The 23,339-nt window shown below is 40.2% G+C and overlaps 1 protein-coding gene across 10 annotated transcripts in view; it reads left to right on the forward strand.

Annotated features, from left to right (window-relative positions):
• The window catches only part of PTPRM (protein tyrosine phosphatase receptor type M), a 647,098-nt gene that overhangs the window by 387,831 nt on the left and 235,928 nt on the right, over positions 1-23,339 (forward strand). For all 10 annotated transcript variants that reach the window (XM_083187611.1, XM_083187612.1, XM_083187613.1 and 7 more), the window contains exons 12-13: positions 5,952-6,225; positions 8,028-8,064. In XM_083187611.1, the coding sequence (XP_083043737.1) occupies positions 5,952-6,225; positions 8,028-8,064 (311 nt within the window). The remainder of the gene's footprint in view (positions 1-5,951; positions 6,226-8,027; positions 8,065-23,339) is intronic.

Genomic DNA, 23,339 nt, shown 5'->3' on the forward strand with positions numbered 1-23,339 from the left:
CGGTAACCTCAGTAGGCTGGTCATGTGACTTGCTACAGAACTGTCAGTTATCAACTGTATCTGGTAATACAGATGTGTCCATGTAGACTGTGGCTTTGGTAATATAAAATAGATCTTCTCCGCACATAGGGGGTTATTCTGGTTGATTCACAAGGCTGCGAATTCGCAGCCTTGTGAGTCCATTCAGCCAGGCTAATGCCGGGCCGCCCCCACAGCATGTGTTCCCACGCACAGGCTGCGCCGACCATTGAAAGATGTGGGAGGTGCACACATAGAAAAGTGACTTTCATGTCACTTAGATATGCGTGCACACTTGGACAGAAATGGCCGGGCAGCTGACATCCGGTGATGTCAGCTGCCCGCCCCCCGCACTCATCTCATGGCCTCATTACCATGAGAACGCCCAGCGTTCCCATATGGAAATGGGGCTGCCTGGCTCCTCTGCCTGTCTCCACCCCTCGCCCGCTATGTTGGGTGTGTGCACCCGTCAAACAGAATGTTCGCCGTGGGTGCAGACACCCTGCATATGCACATGAGCAGAAATGCGCAGAACAAAAACATTGGTCTCCATGCTAACGCATCCCTGCTGTGTACAAATCAGAATAGCCCCATAAGGCAGCCTTTCCCAACCACAGTCCTCAAGGCACACCAACAGTGCAGGTTTTAGTGATATCCAGGCTTCAGCACAGATGGTTTAATCAGAATCCCTCAGATACTAATTAAGTCACCTGTGCTCAAGCCTGGATATCTACAAAACCTGCACTGTTGGTGTGCCTTGAGGACCGTGGTTGGGAATGCCTGCCATAAGGTGATAAACTACTTTCCTAAATTACACTGGTTTGACGTGTGACATTTGTACATCTGTGTGTGAATGAGTGAATTTTATAAGGAGCTACGATGCAGCGGATGCAGATTTTTCACACACCGTGTTCCATTGTGTGGCATCTTTGAATGTTTAAAACTAATTCCTGTTAAAGTCACAGCCCACTGTCTGTAGTACATTTTCATTTTGTTTTGCTGCATCTGCAATGGATAGTATGCTACACCTCTTGGAGCGGCTCAGTCATGCCAAGCATCTAATGCCATATGGCATATTGAGGCTAATTGCATGATGATAGTAAATAGATACATATATAGATAGATTATAGCAATGCAGGTAAAATGTCATTGTTTTTTACTTCATTATGCTGATCATGTGACTTCCCCATGCCATAAACAGCCTTCATGATGTCAGACAGCTTTGGTAGAAAGGTCACTGCTTTGTAGAGAACTGGCACATATAACCTGTATCTGCTGTTATGATATCTCACAATTTAAGGTATGCTTATTTTAACCTAAAGTGGTGTAAACAGAGGACTCAGTCCCAGCAATTTCGACTGAGCACCCTGTGTAATAAAGATGTAGATTAGAGATTAGACAGCTAACTATATCCTGCCTTCCCCAACCACCACCAAATACACAGTGCAGGCGGCGTCTAGTGAAAATGTTGTTGCCTGCACTTTCTATTTGACCAGGTGATAGCGACACTGCAGGAGTAACGCATCGCTATCGTCCGCTGTTTACACATAGGCGTTTCTGCCTAACCTTCAAGGCGATTTTGTAGTCAAAATGGCCTGAAAGTATCGCCTCGTGCGCACACAGCTGTAATGCAATATGAAAATATTGATAGATAGATACAGATGGAGCCACATCCACCTATGCCCTCTCGGTGCACCGTGAAGATGCGTGTTCCCGCCTCAGCGGATGGAACATAACAATATATTTTTGGACCTGGGCTCAACACCCGCAAGTTCCTCAACTGTCCTTGATCCGTGATCCCACATAGTTACTAATAATAATAATCATAATAATAATAATGATAATAATCATAATAATTTGGCTAATCATGGCACCAAAATTGTTCTTTTAAGCTACATTGGGTATTTCTACAGAATGTCACTCTGTATAGGCTTCATTAAGCTAGGGAAGGTTAAATTGGCTCACGCCATCACCAGTTGTTTTATTGGTCCTTTGTTATACTACAAGTATACACATTCATACCATGTGCCTGAAATGGGAAAGTGCTTCCTGTCTGGGGAGAATAATATCTCCGCTAATACTGAATTGTAAGACCTGATTAAATGTTCATTTGAAACATACATCACATGATTTAATGCATTTCCCAACCAGCATTTTCAATTTATATTTATTTTATTCCTGTTCAAGCACCTGAGATAATTACTTTCCCCCCTATTCGAGTACCTGGGATAATTACTTTTCACCTGAAATAGTTTCCAGGAGACGTACTGCATGTGCAATGTTTTTTTAGGGCTCTACTAAAGTTTGCTTTCAATGTCCTATTCTTTTAAATTGAACCTTCAAAATTGATGTTTGTCATTTGTTTTTTTTCTGTATTTTTCTCCCTGAGACAAAAAGTTGATTTTGGCAATGGGTGCTTATCATTTCCTATGGGTGCTCGGGCCCTGGAGCACCCACGGAATCGGCAACTATGTATTGTATAGTTGCTAACACTGTCATGTGTGTGATTTTCTGATTCAGATTTAAATAGTAGTATATGACTGCCAAATAAAATAAAGAGGTTTTTAGAATATAAAGCAACCAGCCATAAACTAATAATCTTTTGTAAATCACCATGCAGTGGTATCCATTGTAATAATACTGCTGGTGTCCTAGAGCCTGCACTGTATAATATCACTCTGACAGTAACTATTATCTCTGTTTTTGAGTGACGGTACTATAACTGTATAGTACTGTAGCAGAGGAGGCAGTGTAACTTAAAAGGTAAAGTAGACTAATAGGATATGGTTTTGACTTGTTTTCTATGTACATGACAGCAACTCGAATATAATCAATAAAAAAAAATCACAATTATTTATTATCTATTACAGTCTAATTAGTTTTCTTTCTTTATATACTACATTTTAATTAGGGCAGGGGTTCTCAAACTCAGTCCCCAGGACCCTGCACAGTTCACGTTTTCCAGGTCACCCGGCAGGTGCACAGGTGCACTCATTACTCATTGACACGTTTTAAAAGATCCACAGGTGGAGCTAATTATTTCACTTGTGATTTTGTGAGAAGACCTGCAAATCATGCACTCTGTGGGGTCCTGAGGACCGAGTTTGAGAACCTGTGAATTAGGGAATACATGCTTGTCAGCAATATACAATACTGTGTATATTGTTAGTAGCTGTCCACTGTGCTGAAATAAGTCCATGGTGATGCCAACATAATTGTTTCATGAGGTGACTTGAAGGATAAACATGTAAATTCTGCATTGCCTTGCCTATATGAGGGACTCATAAAAGTGGACTGAGATTGCCATTTGTTTGCACATTTATCCTATCATGTAACTAATCAAGAACAATATATTACTATTCTGTGCAAAATATATTTATATTTTAACAATAACGTACCAAATATATGCAAAACAGTAATTGCTTAATGAGGAATCAGGTAATTTTAAAAGGGAAGCTGGGATGTAATGCTTTTTTTTTTTAACTTCAAGTCTTTATTTCAATATTTCATACAAATACAATAAAAATAGACATTCAAACATACAAACATATACTGGTACAGATCTTCATATGACATAATTATCCCAGATTGTTCAATATAGGGAACAGAGTAGCAGAATTCTATTTACAAACTGCGCTATTCAACTGGCACATAGATGCTAACATTGTTTCGGCATAGTCAGAGCCGTAGAGGGAGCTTCTATTGTTAAATCGTTTGCTACAGACTGATACAGCACTGTATGATGAAGAATATGGGTTGGGCTTGTTATAGGAGGGGCTATTCCTTAACTTTTCTATGGGTTCTATTGGTCAGGCTGCGGCCCCGTGCTGTTATACGGACCTAGTTACCTGCGTAATTAGTATGTCCGGTTTTATAATATTTCATTGGCTTTAGGCTATCCCCGACTCTTATTAAGCTCCTGTCTTTGCGGAAGGCGGGATGTAATGCTTACCAACTAACAAACATTAAGGACTATTGAACTTTTTTTTAAATCCTGAATCCCATCTGTTACAAAACATCTAATGTTCCACTTGTGGTGGAGGTCAACTTATACAGAACCTAGCAAAATAATATCAACTGTATCACTGTCACCATGACTTTCAGTATTTAGACTGAACAACATTGAATAGATAAGTTGTTATGCTCAGTTTAATACATTTAAAACTTATATTACAGTATATACTATTGAGCAGGCTTATAAATTATACTTTTGTTTATACCTATTTATATAGTACTAAAACTATTATTAATGCAGATTTTTCATGGGTGTTATATCTAAAAGTACCATTTGTATTATGGGTTATTTCTGGATATTTGATACCGGTAGACCCGTAGATCATGATCACAATTCATTACAGTTTGGGACCACAATGTTTTCTTAGGATGGTATTCAATTTGTGCAGGATTTTTTTCCAGGTGAAAGTCTGCAATTTTTGCCCATTTGTAGGGTGTATTAATTTTGGCCTATTCAATCTCGGTGCCAATTTTCTTTGCCTGCATGGAAAATCCAGCATCGGTAAAAACCGCATGGATCTTTGAATGTGCCACAAATCCATGTGTTTTGGTGAAAATGTGGCTGTTATTTGCAAATTTTTTAGGCCATTTTCACCCATGTCGTTTCACTTTTTTTCTGGCATGGGCGAAAACAGCTGCAAAAAAACCCTGTGGAAAACGCCCATGTTTCAATACTGATTGGTGAATCTTAGCTATTTATTCACCTGGCAAAAATTGAGTACCACACTTGCAATGTAATATGTGCCATACATTACTTCCTTATTAGGCCAAACTGAACAAAACAACTCTATTAGTGTTAGGTACTCAGGATAAGTAATTAAAGGACAATATGTATCACAAGTTAATTTCTATGTAAAAATAATTGTACTGTGCTGGAGTAAGCAGAGCACCTCCTAAGTATGCAAATCTCTATTGTTTGATGATTTTCTTTATATATGGTTGCCTGTGGCAATCAAGTTTTAGGGTGGGATGTTTTAAAATACAATGCCGCCTCTCGTCGCCCGACCGCAGCAATGCTAGCGCATGTGTAATAACATATGTGGCTAGCATCACAGTGCGGTGACGGAGGCCCCCCCGAGATACCTGTGATGTGGTGTGCAGGGGGTCTCCTTCACATCCCTGGGTACCTCCTCCTCCCCTCATGCCAGGAAGCCTAAGCAGGAGGAAGGTAAGCCAGGGGGAGGGGGGGTGGCATCTGCGACAGGGGGTGGCGGAGGCTTTGAGCGGTGTGGCGGGCAGCCCGTTATTAGTACCTTTGAAAATGCAGTAAAACCCCTGTTTTACCACATTTTTCCCTTAGTACATCCCGCCCTTAGTGTTGTACTTGACTCATATGCACAGCTAAGAGAGCAATATGGGAAGTTTGAGTCAACAACAGTAAGAATTAAGGGGCAGAAGTATTAAGCTTGGTGAAGAAATAATGTAGAGATAAAGTGGAAGGTGATAACACATCAGCTAATCAACAATGTTTGAAAAACGACAGTTACGAGTTGATTGGCTGGTGCGTTTTCACCTTCCACTTTATCTCCACTTTATCTCTTCACCAATACATCTGCCCCTCCGTTTTCTGGTCACCTTTATATATACAGACCATATAACACTTGGCGTGAAATTTATCTAACTTGGAGTAAGATGAAGTGGAGAGTACTGACCAGTCAGCTTCTAAGGTGGAGATTCGTGAAAGCTTGGAGAGAGATAGCTGACATTCCCCTTGGCAAAAACTACAAATAGTCTTTAAGTTTTAATGCAACTGAACTTTATATAATGACAATTAGTTAAGAATGGTTGGGTAATGTGTCACAAACTTTTTGTTCTGTTCTTTCTATTGTTTGGATGACTTGAGGACTCATGATCAGGATAATGCTTCTCTTGCAAAGTGTGCCTTTTGTGTGATCATGTCTCTCAATTTATCTTTCCAGTTTTTACCAGATTATTGTGGAAGAACAAAAATCTCGTGGGTCCAGAAAAACAGCAGAGATGTTAAAGTGTTACCCGGTTCCCATACACTTCCACAATGCATCATTGCTGAACTCTCAGTACTACTTTGCTGCAGAACTTCCTCCCAACCTCTTGTCCTCAGTCCTGGTCTTCACAGTCGGTGACAACAAGACGTATAATGGTTACTGGAATGCTCCACTCCTACCACAGAAAAGCTACAACATCTACTACCAAGCTGCAAGCAGGGCCAATAGGGTATGGCTGGTGTCCACGTTTTTATGAGATTATTTCACAACTATTTTTCTCATTAATTTCAGGAAACTACTATAAGAAGATTAGGTTTCAGGTGCATGATATTTCAGTTTTAGTCCTAATGGTATATTAATCAAATGTCAAACCCAAGAAATTACATTTTTACCTATTCAGCATCGGAGGAGGGATCTATGTTCCCACGGACCAGCCCTGCCCCTAATATATGACATCATTATGTCAGACAAAGAAGGCAGGGCCACCAGTATGAGGGAAATAGAGCACAGCCTGAAGCATACTCAGCTCTGCAGCTGTTCTATTGGCTGCAGGGTGCTGTTTCGGGCATTGATTGCGTTGTCCCCAATGATGGAACTGGGGACAGCACAATCAATAATTATGGCCCTGGGAATATTTTAGAGCATAGATGTGCAACAAACCACAGCAATAAATCATAGAATAGAATTCATCATTCTAGTGCTTATAGCAGAATGGGCCTAATTGTGAGTCACGAGTAAGGCAAACACATATCCAGGCACCCTTTGTAACAGGTATGGGAATGAGATGCCACATACTGTAGTAATATGAATATATGCATGTACTAATACATATAGTAGACACACATCCCATTCTAATGCCTGTGAGAGCAGCGGTCGCCATTATCATCAACACTTGCATCTAACCCATACTACTGTAGATGCATGAGTTTCATATATATATATGATTAGATTGTGGCCCCACTGCACTGCTTTGCCCGGGGGCCCATAATGCCCTTAAGATGGTCCTGAGATGTGCCTGTGCTTCAGAATGGAGTTTGGTAAATATGAACTGTTAGCTCTCCATGACGACTGGAGCTGGGTAGCTTGTTGTGGATCAGGTATGCCAAGGGTGGAATGGCATTGCAGTCTTCTGTGTCCTGAAATGTTGTCAGCTAGAAGTATGTGTATCCACACTTGTACTTTTGTAAAACCTGGCTTGAACATGACACTTTATAGTTACATTACATGTGATAGAGTGAAAATCTAACCTGTCCTCGGACTGGTTTATATTGCCAGTGTACATGGTTCTAGCTTTAAAAAGCTTTATGAGCTCTGGCTGTTTCCTGACAGCCTGGAAATGTTTCTGACAGTTCCCATATTACTAGCAACACAGAATCCAAATCACTATTGATTCTGTCTTACTTATGTTTCCTGACTGCACCTCATTGTATTTCTCTTCACAGGGAAGGATATATTTGTTTTAAAAGTTTGTATAGAAGGGGACATATTAACAGCGGCACTTATTTTATAATTGAATGTGAATAAATAATATATCTTAATATAGATGCTTCTTTTACCATGGTAGCAATTTTTTTTATTAAGATCCCCAGTTGCCTGCCCACAGTGGACGCAGCATCTCCAGCCTCTATTCACTAGGAACTGCTGACACATTCCTTTGCAAGGTCATTGTTTCATAGTGAATGGTTCTTTGCTATTAATATTTGCCTTCTCCTCTATGGGATGTTGCCATCTTCTTTTTAAGGCATCAGTGGAATGGTTTGACAGGTGCACTGTACTTCCTCCAACTCCCCACCTGCCCCTGTCACATGACTTCCTCCACTGTGCAGAGCTGTCAAAAGTCTTAATGATCAATACATAATGCCTGTTTAATATTCTTATTCAATATTGCACTATAATGCATAGATATAGCATAGGGAACCAAACATGTAAATATTTTTTATGTTTTGCTGAGTGTTCTGATTTTGAAGTAAAATTTTGTATGATCTCATCTGACCCCCCCAAAAAAAGTGCTCTGTTTGTGTTTCACTGCAGGAAACCAAAATTGACTGCGTGCGGATAGCCACAAAAGGTATGCCAAATACGTTTCTTCATTTCCCTTATACAATCCTACCAGACATATTGCATGTTTACAGCAATAAAGTTTGCACAATGTTTATAACTAAACACAAAGCATGCATTCCTTCAGGTGTATGAATATTAAAGGTTTCCTCCCTCCTAATGTTTCTACATTAGCACATCCTCATAATGAAACTGGTTACTATAGATTTTTCTATATAGTAAAGTTCTCCACCCATGAAAAATCCAGGTGGCATATAACTATGATTGATGTGCTTAATATGAAACATAATGACAGGCATGTCTACATCTTATTTCATTTATTGTAGCATATTTCAATTTGCAAATCTTTATAATTTACCAGCTGAGCTTTTTCACAAGACTAAAATTGGGAATTTATTATGGAGAACCGTAATCCAGACATAACCAAACTATTGCCCTCCTGCTGTTTTGCTATTAGGGAATGCTAAGACTATGGCAAGGCATGCTGGGATGTGTAGTTTCACAACAGCTGGAGTGCCACAGTTTGGCCATGCCTGCTGTAATCAGTTGGTAAAAATACCCTCTAAACTAAACACAACTGTAGTGCAATATGTCAATACATTAAACATCCTCAAGGAAAGTCAGCAGGTAAGTTCAGGCAGATAAGTGTTTTTAGACCATATAGTTAAAATCATGGCATTCTGTTCCATTCGCTCTGCATTATTTGCATTCTACATTATACTTGGAATATAAATAAACTATAAATGAAGAGAAAAATCCAGAAATTGTATCTATGAATACTTTTCTGTCTTCCAGTCAAAGTATAGAGAGCAGGCAGAAAACATTAAAAAAAAAAAGAAAAAAAGAAAGAAAGAAAATTAATTATGCAACAAAAAATAACTTTCTTTACACACTTTAACCAAAACTATGTAACTAAAACAATTTCCTATCTATTGAGAGCATATGGATAAAACTGTCAGATAAGCTCAACATTTGTATTGATTTGGCTATTTGATATTACATTTCATTTAAGAAGATACTGTAAAATTGGTTATCTGAATATAAGTTGGAAGACATCAGCCAAAAACACCACATACGCAACGTGTTTCATTCTGACGCAAAAACAGTGGGGACTTTCAAACTTCCCTATCAGTTATAGCCTCCGTTGTCCTTTGTTGTCAGCAGTTAGCAATATACATATGAAGCAAACACACTATTATTTTTTTTTATTGAAACTATATTTTATTGAATATAAATGCTATGCAAAGCACAATAACACATTGAGAAAGGTAGGATGGAATTCTGGGACAGTTAGTAACAGCACTACTGTGGACATGATATGTAACTGGCACTACTGGGACATCATATGTAACTGGCACTACTGGGGACATAGTTGTTAAAGAGAATCACTGAGATAAGGAAGATAATAGCATCTAGTACTGTGTGTGTCATATTCCATATATACTATAAGTAAGGATTGAGTATTAGAAAACAATGAACTAACAATAAGATTAAATGATTACAAGTTTACAGAAGTTTAATGACTGATTGTATATTGATTTTGCCGAATTGCAATGGCAAAGTGTTCTCAGGGCATACAGTTTTCATGTTGCCATCCCAAGTGTAAGTATGCTAGGGAGAGTTAGGGTTAGTCTGCACTGGGGGTGGTTGGGGGGGGGGGGTAGGTATAGGCACTACAGGGAGAGTTAGGGTTAGGCTGCAATGGGGGAAGGGAGGGTTAGGCACTAAGAAGAGAGTTGGGGTTAGGTACTACTGTAGGTATTGAGAGGGTATGGGTACGGTTAGGCTGCAGGGGGGAGGTTTGATCAGCTGGTAGGGAGGATTAGGGTGGTAATGGGAGAGGGTTAGAATACTTACCTAGTAGGTGTGTCGGGTATCCTCAACATCGGGAAGCCACTGCCACGCATCTGACTGCTGGCATCCTAAGCGTTGGGTTCCCATACCCAACCAGTCTTCAGCTATATTATATTTGTTTAGTATAATTAGCTACTTTGAGTATAGAAGGTAGTAGAATTGTAGCTTTTCTGGTAACCATGTACATGGACTGGTGATCAAGTTCAGCCTAAGGAGGTTAAGAAGGTGATTCTTGAATTTGATAAGATTGCCTATATACTGTAAGTAAGTTTCAGGAAATACAGTACTTTGAAGTTTATACTCTAATGGGAAATTGTGGAAACTACCGTAGTCAATATTGGTGTTTATATAATGCATGAACTAAGTTTTGATATACATACAGTCAGGTCCATAACTATTGGGACATCGACACAATTCTCATATTTTGGGCTCTATACACCACCACAATGGATTTGAAATGAACCAAACAAGATGTGCTTTAACTGCAGACTTTTACCTTAATTTGGGGGTATTTACATCCAAATTAGGCGAACGATGTAGGAAGTACAACGGTTTCTATACTGTATGTGGCCCCCACTTTTTAAGGGACCAAAAGTAATGGGACAAACTAAACAATCCTAAATCAAACTTTCACTTTTTAATACTTTGTTGTAAATCCTTTGCAGTTAATTACAGCCTGAAGATTCTGTGTATGAATCTTTAAATGAACTGCTATGTTACATTATTTTCTATTAAAACACCAGTTTCACATGCAGATACACTCACAGTCACAAAAAAGAAAATTAATCAAAATCCTACCACAGGATAGACTTGGCACTCTTTTGATTGGCTCCATGAACTTACTGTCAGCTGCCCACAACACTGCCAGCTCCCTATGCAGAGCAAATGATTGTCAGTTAAAAGTGGCCACTAAGTCCAAACATATATAAGAATGGTCCAGAGGGCAAAATTCGAAGTGAGTAGGCAGTAGAAACTGAGCAGAAAAATATCCAGATGTCACAGAATCAAAATGACAATATTTAGATAACTGGGGGAATATAGATGCAGAGATTTGCAGGGGAGCTACAAGACATGTACAGTATCAGCACTTTATTATTGACACTTCACATGCATGATGATCAAAGCTGAAGGGAACTGAGATGCTCCTGTGCAGCAAGTGCCAAGCAGTGTGGAGCAGATTATAATAGTGAGGTTAGAGGTAATTTAGGATGTCTCACCCTGTATACATTGAGGCCCATTCCCAGTTTTGCTATGGGACTACAAATTCACGGGTGGCACTCAGTCAATAAACTAGAGTGGTAGTGTTAATTTGTCATGTTGTTGATAGTAATGGAGAGGCCACTTATGTTCCTAATACATTTATCTGGACAAAAAATGAACTAAACATGAACTAAACATGTTTGCATACCCTGTAACAGATTAATGTCCCACAGTACAAATAGTTCAATAGTCTTAATCTTTTACTGATTCAGAAGTTGATATATTCGACAAAGTTGGAGAGAGATTCTAACTACATAGATACAGTAGCAATGGCAAGCATGCTCATATCATTAACAGCTTATGTTATGTGACCAAGCTTTGGTATAAAAGTAACTGCTTTGTAAAGAACTTCAGTTGTCAACTGTATCTGTTGATCAAACAACTCAGAATGTAAAGTATGCCTATTACATATTATAGGAAAGCAATGTTAGAGGAAGATAAATGGCCAGAACAATGCGGTCATGTTCACCCCCTACACTATCCACCCTGCTTAAATATTGAAAAGCAGAAAAATGCTTCACTTTGCCTGGAAATAAGAAACACCAGTTTAATAGCATGAGTTATGGCCGACCGGGTGGCACACTTGGTGGCTGGTCATCATCTTGCCATCATAAATATGGATCTATTTTTATGTTAAGACCTGGAGCTGTAGTCCCATTCACCCCATTGTTAACCTGGCCCTGAATTTCTGACACACTTTTAAGTCATATCTATTCAAAAGGCATATTTTTATTTTTTAAGCATGCATACGTTCATACCAAAATGTATATTTACATTGGTAGTAGCAGAATTCACATTGCAGAAATTGCTTTAATTCATGTTTTTATCCATCTCTGACAGGAATAATCTATTTTCACACGGGGATTGTGTTTGAAGTGTAGTTTTCTCTATGAAGTTTACTTTTCTTTTTGTTCCAGGGATTCACTTCAAAGTTCTCTTTCTTTTCTCACTGTTGACCTCCTATAGCCACATCCATCCGATCCAAGAATGTTCTGTATATGTGCTGAGCCGAGGAGATATTGACCTCTCCTTGACTCATTGCGCTGAAGTTGTTTTTGCAGAACCGAACAATGGACATGCTGGCTGTTGTTTAATAGGGATAACTAATAAGCAGAATATTTTATCTCCAACATTGTGGCTTAGATATACTATGCAGTAGACATAATAGGAGCTATTGCATACTCAGTGTGACATTTTCTATCATCTCGCAAGACACTGTTTTTCATATTGTGCTTTGCTGAGCTTTTCTACCAAGCTACATTCTATATCTACACTCAAATATAATACTTAGACAAAATGGTTGTCATTTTTTCCTCTTTGAGCTTTAATTTTTGTATGGTGCCTATTACCTGTTTGAGACAAATCAATATAGGGAGGGGCTCATTTATAGTTGGACAGACACATTAGATGGGTTGGTGCAGGAGAGTAAGAAATGGTAAATATTGGGATAGTTATAGAATTATAGAGACTGTACTAAGCCGTGAAATGTGATAAAGTGGAGAGTCATAAGGAACCAGCCAGTCAGCTCCAAACTGCCATGTTACAGGCTGGGTTTGGAAATGATAGAAGATAGCTCGTTGGTTGTATTTCACTCTTTATTTTATCACTTTTTAAGGTTTAATAAGGAGTACATCTGACCCAAAGGTTAGACAAGTCAGGCTGATGGGGGAGCATAGGCAGTGGAGTAAGTTCGCAGGTACAGCATTTGGGACATATTGCGCATAAACATGTCTACAGTAAATTATATACATAAATTATACCTCAGTCATTACAGTGGCAGCTATATAAGTAATTCAATTCATTTGTGGTCATCTATACACATTACTACATTGCTATTACCATAGTGAAAGCTGTAGGCAAGAAAATTCACATTTAACATATTAAAGACTATATAAAGGGTGTGGAGATTTGGGATTCATGTATTTCTTGTATAATGTATCTGATAAATGCGACCCTGGCTTTTAATAGTAAGACAATATTCTCTTTTGTGTATGTGATCTTATTACCCTATTTGTACACAACATTATAATAAATGAAGGGCCTAATTCAGGTTGGATTGCACATATATTCTAAGAAGATCACAGCAGCTTAACATATGCGATCCTTAGCAATGCAATATGCAGGATGAGGTTCATTTGCAGTTGCTAAATGCGGCGACATAGTTCTACAGGACTATCGCGAACACTGGTTGCAATGCTCCTCTGCAATTGCTGCCTGAATAACTCTGACCTTACTCAGACTTGCAGTCGCATGGCCAATGAAATTACAAATGCAATGCAGTCTTTAGCCTTACCACGCCCGGAAAAAGGGGGCGACACTCACCGGTCTTCCCTAACGCTGGCTGCCCCATAACTGCCTGTGAACCCGCTGCCTGTCAATCAAGCAGAGGCATTCATATTGTAATGATGCGATTGCAGGACCCATTCTGCACATGCACAGAACTGCATAATCTTCAAAATGTGCATTGGATCGCTTGTGTGATCCAACCTGAATTAGCCCTTAAATACACTTTTTAGTAAATTGTTGCTTTGTATAGTAATTGGATAATACCACTTTTGTGAATGGTGCCAGTCATTCGGGTGTGATTGCACTGGTGCTATCATGTGTAAAGTACAGATTACTGGTAATTTGTATGAGTGCAGGACCCATTCTGCATGTGCCAGAGTGTCCTGCAAAATCAGAAGCAGGGTGGTAGCAGACTCTAAATTATTAGAACACTACAGCCATTTTAGGGGTGGGGAAGGGGAAGCAACCACCTCTGTTTGTAAAAACAGTGGCCATGCCACTGCTTTTTCGATGGTGAAAAAAGATCAGGGATGCACCAATCAAGCTTCAAATTCAACTGCATCAGAATGAGTCTCTGAGTGCCAGCATCAGGGCCGGATTAATGGCCTAATGGGCCTGGAGCTGAAATTGTTCAGGGGCTATTATGAGAAGGGTGCTGGACGGGGTCCCGACAGTCGGGATCCCGACAGGCATTTACCCGACGTCGGGATACCGACTGTCAAAATACTGACAGCCAGGTTCCCGACAGCCGTCGTCTATTTTCCCTCATGGGGGTCCACGACCCCCATAGATGGAGAATAGAGTAGGTGGCGAGCATACCGAGCCACCATGCGCGCAAGGGGCTTTGTTGCGCTCGCCATGCTGTCTGGGTCCGGTCCGTCGGGATCCCGACGTCGGGCTAATGACTGTTGGGATCCCGACTGTCGGACCTCTGTACCACACCCTTATGAGAAGTGGAGGAGATGAGTTAAATGCCATGTAGACATGTAGATTCCATACACTATACGCCCCAAAGTATGTTCTGGCCAGGATTGCTGGGGAGAGCAGATATGAATTGATGCCAGACAGGTGCAGTTCATCAGGGTATTTCAGGTGGTTATGTGTCAATAGATGGACAGTAATAATGTTGATAGTCCCCAGGTCGACACTAAAAGGTTGACCGGCGTAAGTCGATACCCATTTTTGGTGTCAAATTGTAGGTTTCCACACATGATACCCCAATTAGTGTACCTTGCCTCCTTGCATGGCTCGCTTTTCTAACCAATTACCGTTCCTAAGGATGGTAAAAGTGCAAAAAAGTTCAAAAACCTTGTGCCAACCATTTCCACCTGTCGACACATTGTCCACGTTGACCATATTCATGTACACTATATGGAGAAAGCCTATTGGATGTTTACCTTTTGACTGTTGACCTATCATCCGAATAACCATCAGCCACAGAACTGCAGCATACACTGAATAGAGCTGCAAGTCTGGCGAGCACACTAGTTGATCAGTGGATTGGGACATTTTCACACATTTTCCTGATCACTCCAACACTGCACATGCATCCACCTCTACATAGGGTATTCAATGAGGCTGATTCGCCAGGTTTTTAATGGCGATTTTGTGCTGTAAGGCGAATTTCTGACTAAAACGGTGAATCACCCTATTCAATGACCAGATGGCGAATACATTTCAAGTTTTTTTTCGCCATGATTCATCGAGTAGCAATCGCTATCTTTTTATGGTGAAGTGGAATGTGAACTTTTAAAATAAAGTGTTTTGTTTTTTACAATTGGTGTAAAAAAATCTGGAATTTTATTCTGAGGAGGGGCATGCTATTTTTATTCATGTGCTGTAAGCACATGAATATATATTTAATAAAAAAAATATATATATTTTTTTTTTACACAGAGCAGCCAGCAGGGGGCCGGAGCTGAGCCGCTCATTAGATATTCATATATTCACTTCACCCGATCATTACATATTCATGATCGGGTGTAGTGAATATACGCGGTCCCCTGCTGGCACCCCCGGGGGGGCAGCCTGTGCTGCCTGGCACCCGGGGAGCCCACCCCCCCCCACAAACGTTCTGGGGCAGGCAGGGAGACTTCCATCTCTCTGCCTGCCACCGTCCTCAGGCTCCCTGCGGCGTTCGCCGCAGGAGCTCAAATTCGCCGGTCAGGGGCAGCGAGCCCCTGACTCGTTGAATACCGGAGCCGGCGAGGCTCCGGAACGCGGCGACCAGTGGCGAATGTACAGCGAATCCTAAACAGGATTCGCTGCACATCGCCAAAATCCACATTGAATACCGCCCATAGTGTTTTCCTTTTTGCCATCAGACAGTTTTATTTTCCTTTGTATTGCTAGAAAAATATGGGCCACCATCACCCCTCCAAGCCCTCTGCTGCACTTATTTTCCCTCGTGGAACCATAGCTGATTTGTACTGATTTGTGTTGCATGAAATATGTTTATTTTCGGTTTTCCATTTAAAAAAAATAAACATGCAAAATCCATACTTCGGAACACTTTATTGGAAGCAGGTAGATCTTATTAAAAGATTTCTGAGGATTAACTTTAAAAATAATGAAAGTCGAGCAAGCTTTCTTCATATCTTAATAGTCAAATTAATATTTTAAGTTCACATTTTCTTGGAGTTAATGTTTAACACACTTATTAATAGAGGTGACATTGAAATGTTACCTTTGGTTCTAGAATAAGAAAATTACAGAATTAGATATTTTATAATGGATGGTACAATACACAAATAATTTGCCCTTTATCTCGCTCAGCTATTTCAAAAGTCTATTAAAGTCCATTAAAGTTCTGTCTGTTTTGAAAAAGTGGATATTTGCTAGAGCTGAATTAAGCCTGGGTACACACTATGCAATGTCCTTCTTTCAGCCCCTGCATGGCCTATAGTATAGTTTAACAGCGAGTGTGTACAGAACATATGTCTGCGCATTAAGGGGGATATTCAATTCCATGCCGGATTTTTCGACAGTAAAAAAAAAACACTTTTCACCATTTGTATGTCGAATTAGCATTCGACCTATTCAACTAAAGTGCTGATTTTCCACTGAGGAAAAATCCAGCACGGAAAAACACGTGGATCAATGAGTCGATTTTACTTTTCAAATGTTTTTTAGTCATGTTTCGCTGAGGCAGTTTCGACTTTAAAAAAAAGTGAAACATGACTGAAAAATGTCAGAAAACAGCTGCAATTGAATACCAAATATACTAGAGTATAAGCCTACTTTTTCAGAACATTTTTTATTCTGAAAAAGCCCCCCTCGGCTTATACTCGAGTGAGGGTCCCACTTGAGTCAATAAGTTTTCCCAGTTTTTCGTTGTAAAATTCGGTGCCTTGGCTTATATTCGGGTCGACTTATACTCGAGTATATACGGTACTAAAGTCTGGGTGTTTTTTTCGGTTTAAATTCGGACTTAATTGAATATCCTCCAGTGTCTATGTATTTCATTCACTTGTGCCCAGTTTCCATTACAGTTTAAACATTACAGAATCTTGGTAGTATGGAGTGCAAATATCTACCACCTAATAAATCTATTGAGCGGAAGAGCATACTATCCAATGAAATTAAGGGGATGAGGCTTGTATTTCTGCACTGCTCTGAATAATTGAGGATGTGATGACATTTGCAGCGGGCACCTCTGCTTGTCTCTAGATGGGCTTGGACAGCTTGAGGCACAGTGTGGGGGCACTTTTTTATATACATATTAAAAACATATTGTGAAACACCTCCATCAACAAAGTGACAGCAGCTGTTATGCTCATCGAAGGAGAGTCACGAATCCTGGTAAGGGCTTCCTGGGGACATTCAGCAGCGGAGTGCAACGGAGGACAGGCTGTGTGGAATCCCAGCTGACGGACCTCTGGACGTCTTCTGGGTAGCCACCCAGGACCCCCAGGCCTAAGTCCACAGAGCACACAAGTGAGCCTTCTTGCCTAAAACAGCCCTTTTTCCTTAAGACTCTATGTGTCTACCGGTACTAGTATGCGGCCAGGACTTACGTCGACAAGTGGCAGTGTGAACTTAACCCCGAAGGATCCAAGCAGCTACCAGTAGGAGAGAGGCCTACACTGCCTACAGTACCTAGCCTAACCCACAGAGACCAAACTAAAAGATGACAAGAAACTCCACAATCAAGATGCAGGCACAAGACAGAGACTCAGGTGGGGACGGATGAGTCCTACTATAACATAAGCTAAATGACCCTAGTCCCTAATTGGGACGTTGAGGACAAGACAAAGGCAGGAACAAAGTATATCCTTACACAGATGAGAGCACATAAAGTATATACACAGACTGACACAAATTTAACTAAGGTATGTACAATTATTAGCATGCGTGGCCTAACGCCACTGCCTGCACAGGGACCCCAGTGGGGCTAACTACAAATGACAACTTGCAGAACCGGCTAACGCCAAACACTGGAGTGCTAAATGGAAAAGCTAGGTGGTACTTGCTTAGCAGGAAAAAGGGAGTCGCAGCCAGTCGGTATTTCAGGGTAGCCTCCTGGAGTTTCAGGCAACAAGTGGTTAAATGACAGGGCCAGACACACCAGCAGAGTGAGAGCAGAGCCTCCAATCAAACTCTATATCCGGTGCCGGAGCGGCCCAAATAAACAACCTATAAAGCCCCTGATTAGTAATGACAAGCAGCTGAATGCTGCATCAGGTGCGCTCAATGGCTACTCCCTGTGGCTGCCGGGCGTCCCTGTCGCCTAGGCAACCACTGGTGAAGAGGCGGTGCCGGCAGAGGTGCTGGCAGAGCGTCGTCCCCACTGCCTAGCAACAGCCGGGACTTGTGCTGCTGGACCCAGCTGAACACCAGAATCGCCGTCAACACTGCACCTAACATTAGCCTCATAAATGATCTCCCTGAGATTGCAGTGGTAGCTGTAAACAAAAACTAATAAAGGACCATAGCTAAATCCTCCGTAAAGGGATCAGTATGATTTACCTACAACTGACATAATGACAATTGCTTCACCAACTCTGTTATACCAGCATGATGTAAATCGATATCCCAATACACATACTATACATAATTTCGACTGTTGACTGTGTATTGATTCTAAACACCGGCAATCATATCGACAATCACATCTCTGACAGGCCCCCTTCAGGTCTGAATAGTGTCCGATGATATCCCGACATCCCTCGACATGACTGTATAATTGTACCACGTCCCCTCGCATCAGCTTCAGGCACACTATTACATTCTCCCTCTATGCCCACTGGGATGTAAAGTATAAATATGTTGGTTTTTGAAATTAATGTACACAAGTCAATTGCTGGGTTGTTGAGTTCGTCGGCATTGTCACGTATTTGGTATTACATTATCTGTGATATTATTTTGACTGTCAGCATTGTGGTTGAGTCAGTGTTTTATTTCTGACTGTGGTTTCTTTGTCTGTATTTTGATGTTGACGTTGTTTTGGATTGTTGTAAAGCGCAACGGAATATGCTGCGCTATATAAGAAACTGTTAATAAATAAATAAATAAATTGTTGGTGGAGTGTATATTTTGGTATATTGTTTATTGTCATTTGGTTGTAAGGATTCTGTCAATCGCTATTCTGTCCATCAGCAACTTAGCTACATACCCTCAGTTAACACAAATCTGAAACACAATTATTTCAAAGTGTACTCATGGTATTTGGTTCCTGAAAGGATTAGACAGATTTCCTGTGGTCTTTGGTCTTTTGTTGGCAAATTGAACTTCTCTACACATCTGGTGGGAATGCCACCTAATATCCTAATATCGGGATGATGAAATATCTTTGGTGTTTAATGTGGTTAGCTTTGAACTGGTAACGATCTCATGCCCCGCCCACTCCAGCTATGATTAATAATGTGTGGTTTCTATCGTCAGTGGAATATACAACTGCCCTTCTCCATGACACTGTGCTGAAGTTCCACACCATCTGGGATCCTCGGTAGTCGGCTTTTTACAGTAAACACTGAATAGAGAGGGGAGCTTCACATTCGTTTCTGCACACACAATAGTCCAGAATCTCCTGTATAATGAAAACAGATGCAGTAAATCAAAGACACATTTATATAATATGTAATTGTTACAGCAGTAAACAGGTTTTTACCTTTGCATTGATTTTCTCTTTAATTTTTATTGTTTTGAAAATTGGATTTTAAGTAACTGAAACTGTTAGTAAGGCTATTGAAACCAACATAAAACGTTTTAAGCAAGAAATTCCAGGCAGACACAAACCTGATTTGTAGTCCTGAGGCAACATGGATCCCAAGAAAGGAAGCCTGACAGACAGGCATGCTTTCAGATGATACTGGAGGATAGTTTGTACAAATTATATATATGCTTTGTTGCTTTTGCTATTTAACAAGTAAAGTGAAAAGTAACTAGGGTGTGAAAACACTTTTGTATTAGCCATTTATGTACATAAATTACATATCAAGTAAACTTCATGGATTCTGAGCGTTACTGATTAAAATGTGGAAATGAGGGTAGTAGTTGGGATTTGTGTCGAATAGTTTGTGCCATATTTAATATAATCTAACTATACACTACTGATCGTAACTCTTCCCCCTTTTCTTTTAAATCCACTAAGATGATTATATTTAAACATTTAAAACAATTAGGGAAAGCTTGACATAGTTTAAAGGTCAAAGAGTAAGAAAGGCCCCAAAAAATAATCTGCACCCCAACATCACTTATTCTAAATGCTCCCATATGCATGTCACATGTTACAGAATTATACCCTATTCCCCTAAATTATCCCTTGCCACAGTATATACCCATACACTACTAGAAAGGAATCTAGGACGCGAGGGCATGAGTATAGATTAGAAGAAAAAAGATTTCATTCAGCTAGTAGAAAGAATTTCTTTACGGTCAGAACAGTCAAACTCTGGAACTCTCTTCCCAGAGAGGTGGTAACAGCTGGCTCATTAAATGCGTTCAAGGCAAAGTTGGACAAACATTTACTGGAGAAAAACATCCATGGGTACAAATAAGAAATATAATTTGTCTGTAAAATACCAGAACCTACCAAATCAGCAATGGATATCTATACCAGGTTGAACTAGATGGACGCAAGTCTTTTTTCAGCCTTACCTACTATGTAACTATGTAACACTCTCAAACACCCTCAAGCCATCATATGCCACATCCATTGCAAAACTCCCGCTCATGTCACTTAGAACTCCCCACATGCCCATCCCCATGTACATGGCTTTCACACTTATCCATCACTTAATCACATAGAAACATAGAATTTGATATTGGATAAGAACCATTTGGCCCATCTAGTTTGCCCTTTTTTAACCATATTGTTACCTCAAACCCTATATGATTCTTATTTCTTTGTAAGGATAAATTTATGTTGGTCCCATGCATTATTAAATTGTTCTATGTTCTAATCCTAAACTACCTCTGATGGGAGGCTATTCCCCTTGTCCACTACCCTTTCTGTGAAGTAATTTCTCCTCAGACTCCCCCTGAACCTATCTCCCTTCAGTTTCAGTGCATGCCCCCGTGTTCTAAAACATCCATTCATTTGAAGAACGTTTCTCTCCTGGACCCTAGTAAAACCCTTGATATATTTGAAAGTTTATACAGTATAATGCCCCCCCCCCCCTTTCCCTTCTCTGCTCCAAACTATACATATTGAAATTTTTGTAGTATTTCCAGGTAAGATTTGTGATGTAAGCCATGTACCATTTTAGTTCCCCTTTATTGTACTGTTTCTAATCATCTATATATATATGTCTAGTGTCTGTGTATCACCGAAACACTGTCATCTGTTGGCAGAGAGTGAAACTACACCTCTTTCTCTCTCACAGAGGCAATCACAAGGTAGCAGCACTCACCAGGCTGTTTGAAAAATAACAGAGGGATTATATTCATGCATGTATTTCATGTAAACAATTCTTGGCATTGATATGCAGCATTATTTGTTTCTGTAACCTGACACATAAAGTACATCAAACATTATAACTAAATAATTAATTAGGCACAAAAATCTATTAGCAAGCAATACAGTCGTTACTAAAAAGTGTAGACTTACCAATATAGCTGCCTTAATAGCTTTCAAAACATTTGCTTCGAGCAGGCTTACTAGTTTATTTATATCCTTCTGGAGATATGGCCTCCAGAACTGGACACAGTATTCTAGATGAGCTCTTACCAATGACCTATACAGTGGTGGTGGTGGTATTATTACTTCTTTCGTTCTGCTGCTTGTCTCTGTGCTTTGTTACATTGCTTACCTGCCTTTAAGTCACCTGAAATAGTGACTCCTAGATCCCTTTTATCCTCATTAAATTCCAGTATAGAGCCACTGCCACTGAGACCTCCTCACATTTTATTCAGACCTGTACTATTCTTGTCAGTCAGTAATCAATAATACATTTAAAGGAGAAAAAGACCCCACATGCCTTTAGAATAGACCGCCATATTCCACTTAAATCCCACACTTCCACAAAATACTTTTTAGACTATTCAACATTCCAACTCATCCAAAGCACCACCATAAGCTCTTTGTTGTTACCATTTAACCAAAAATGCCTCAAATGCAGGATTTATGGGCTTTAGTTGATTGATTTAAGAGCAGTTGTAACCAGCCCATGAAGGATGAATGATTAGCAGGTAAAAAGCTGAAGTCTGCCTAAAATCAAAGTGCATTTTATGTAAGTAAAAGAAAGTACTTCAGACATGTGAAGGCCCAATGATAATGTTAAGCAACTTACTGTAGTAGATTCTTTCAGTGGTGCAATGATTAAGTTCTCAGATCCACAAACACACACAGTAGACTTGGTAGATATCTCTGGCCACTGGGAATGTGCGGCTCCATTATACCCTCTATACCGCATGCAGTAGATGCTGTCCAGGCTTTAGAGAGAACATTTTTTGGGCAACAGAAAACCCCACCTGCATTTGCCTATGCAAGGGCTTAGGATTTTGGTCACCTGTAGCTCATCATTGAATCATAGTTTGTTTATTTTTATTTTGTTTATAAGGAGAGTCTGTGCCAGAAATAGTTTATAGATAGATAGTCAAGCCCTCATACCACTGGAGACACGGCCGTCAACCTTCCAGGGGGTGACACCAAAATGCCTACTCCTCTGCAGCAACAGGAAACCGGGTGTTGCACTGTGACATTCTCGTACAGCGCCCAACTTCAGTCACATAAGCTACCAATGGCTCCAGAGTCTGTGGGGGTAGCCCGGGCACATTCCCGAAGTGATGTAATGGGGGTGACCAGTGATTCCATCCCCCCTCCCTAAGAGACCATAGCCCTCTAATGCATTAAAGTTTACTTCCTGTGAGGCCATGGCTCCTTTTCAGACATTTGTGCCTTTAGCACGTGAGGTGGAATAGTTTAACGTCACCAGTGCTGCCTTTGCTGAGACTATATTAAAAGCTACTTTATTTCTTAACCCGTCACAACTATACAAACCAGCTAAAAATGACCAACTGCCAGCATAACTTCCTGTGCCTTATTGTATGTCACTGTGCTCATCCTGCTTCATCGGAGTCTTGGGCAGAGAGGTGGTGAAAGAAGGTGCTGCAAGGGAGGAAGATAGTTTATACCAGGGCCCAGTCACATCATTCAGATGGCAAGTTCTGAGTCCCCCTCATTAGAATAGTATAAGGAAATTGGAATATGAACACTACATTAAAGAAGAATGGTAAACTTTTTTTGTAGTTGTCCTCTCCTTAAACTTTTAAGTTATTACCAGTCTGATAAATGAACTACCAAGTGATCAAAGACTATACAACGGTTGTAAGAAATTACTGTAAATATACTAAAGTTTCTAAAACTGAAAATAAGTGATATTGTTGTTTATAGCAAACCAATCAGATTATGCCTAACATTTCTATATTGCATCCTAGAAAATG

Source organism: Crinia signifera, chromosome 5, assembly GCF_055691185.1.
Source record: "Crinia signifera chromosome 5, ASM5569118v1, whole genome shotgun sequence".
Taxonomy (NCBI): Eukaryota; Metazoa; Chordata; class Amphibia; order Anura; family Myobatrachidae; genus Crinia; species Crinia signifera.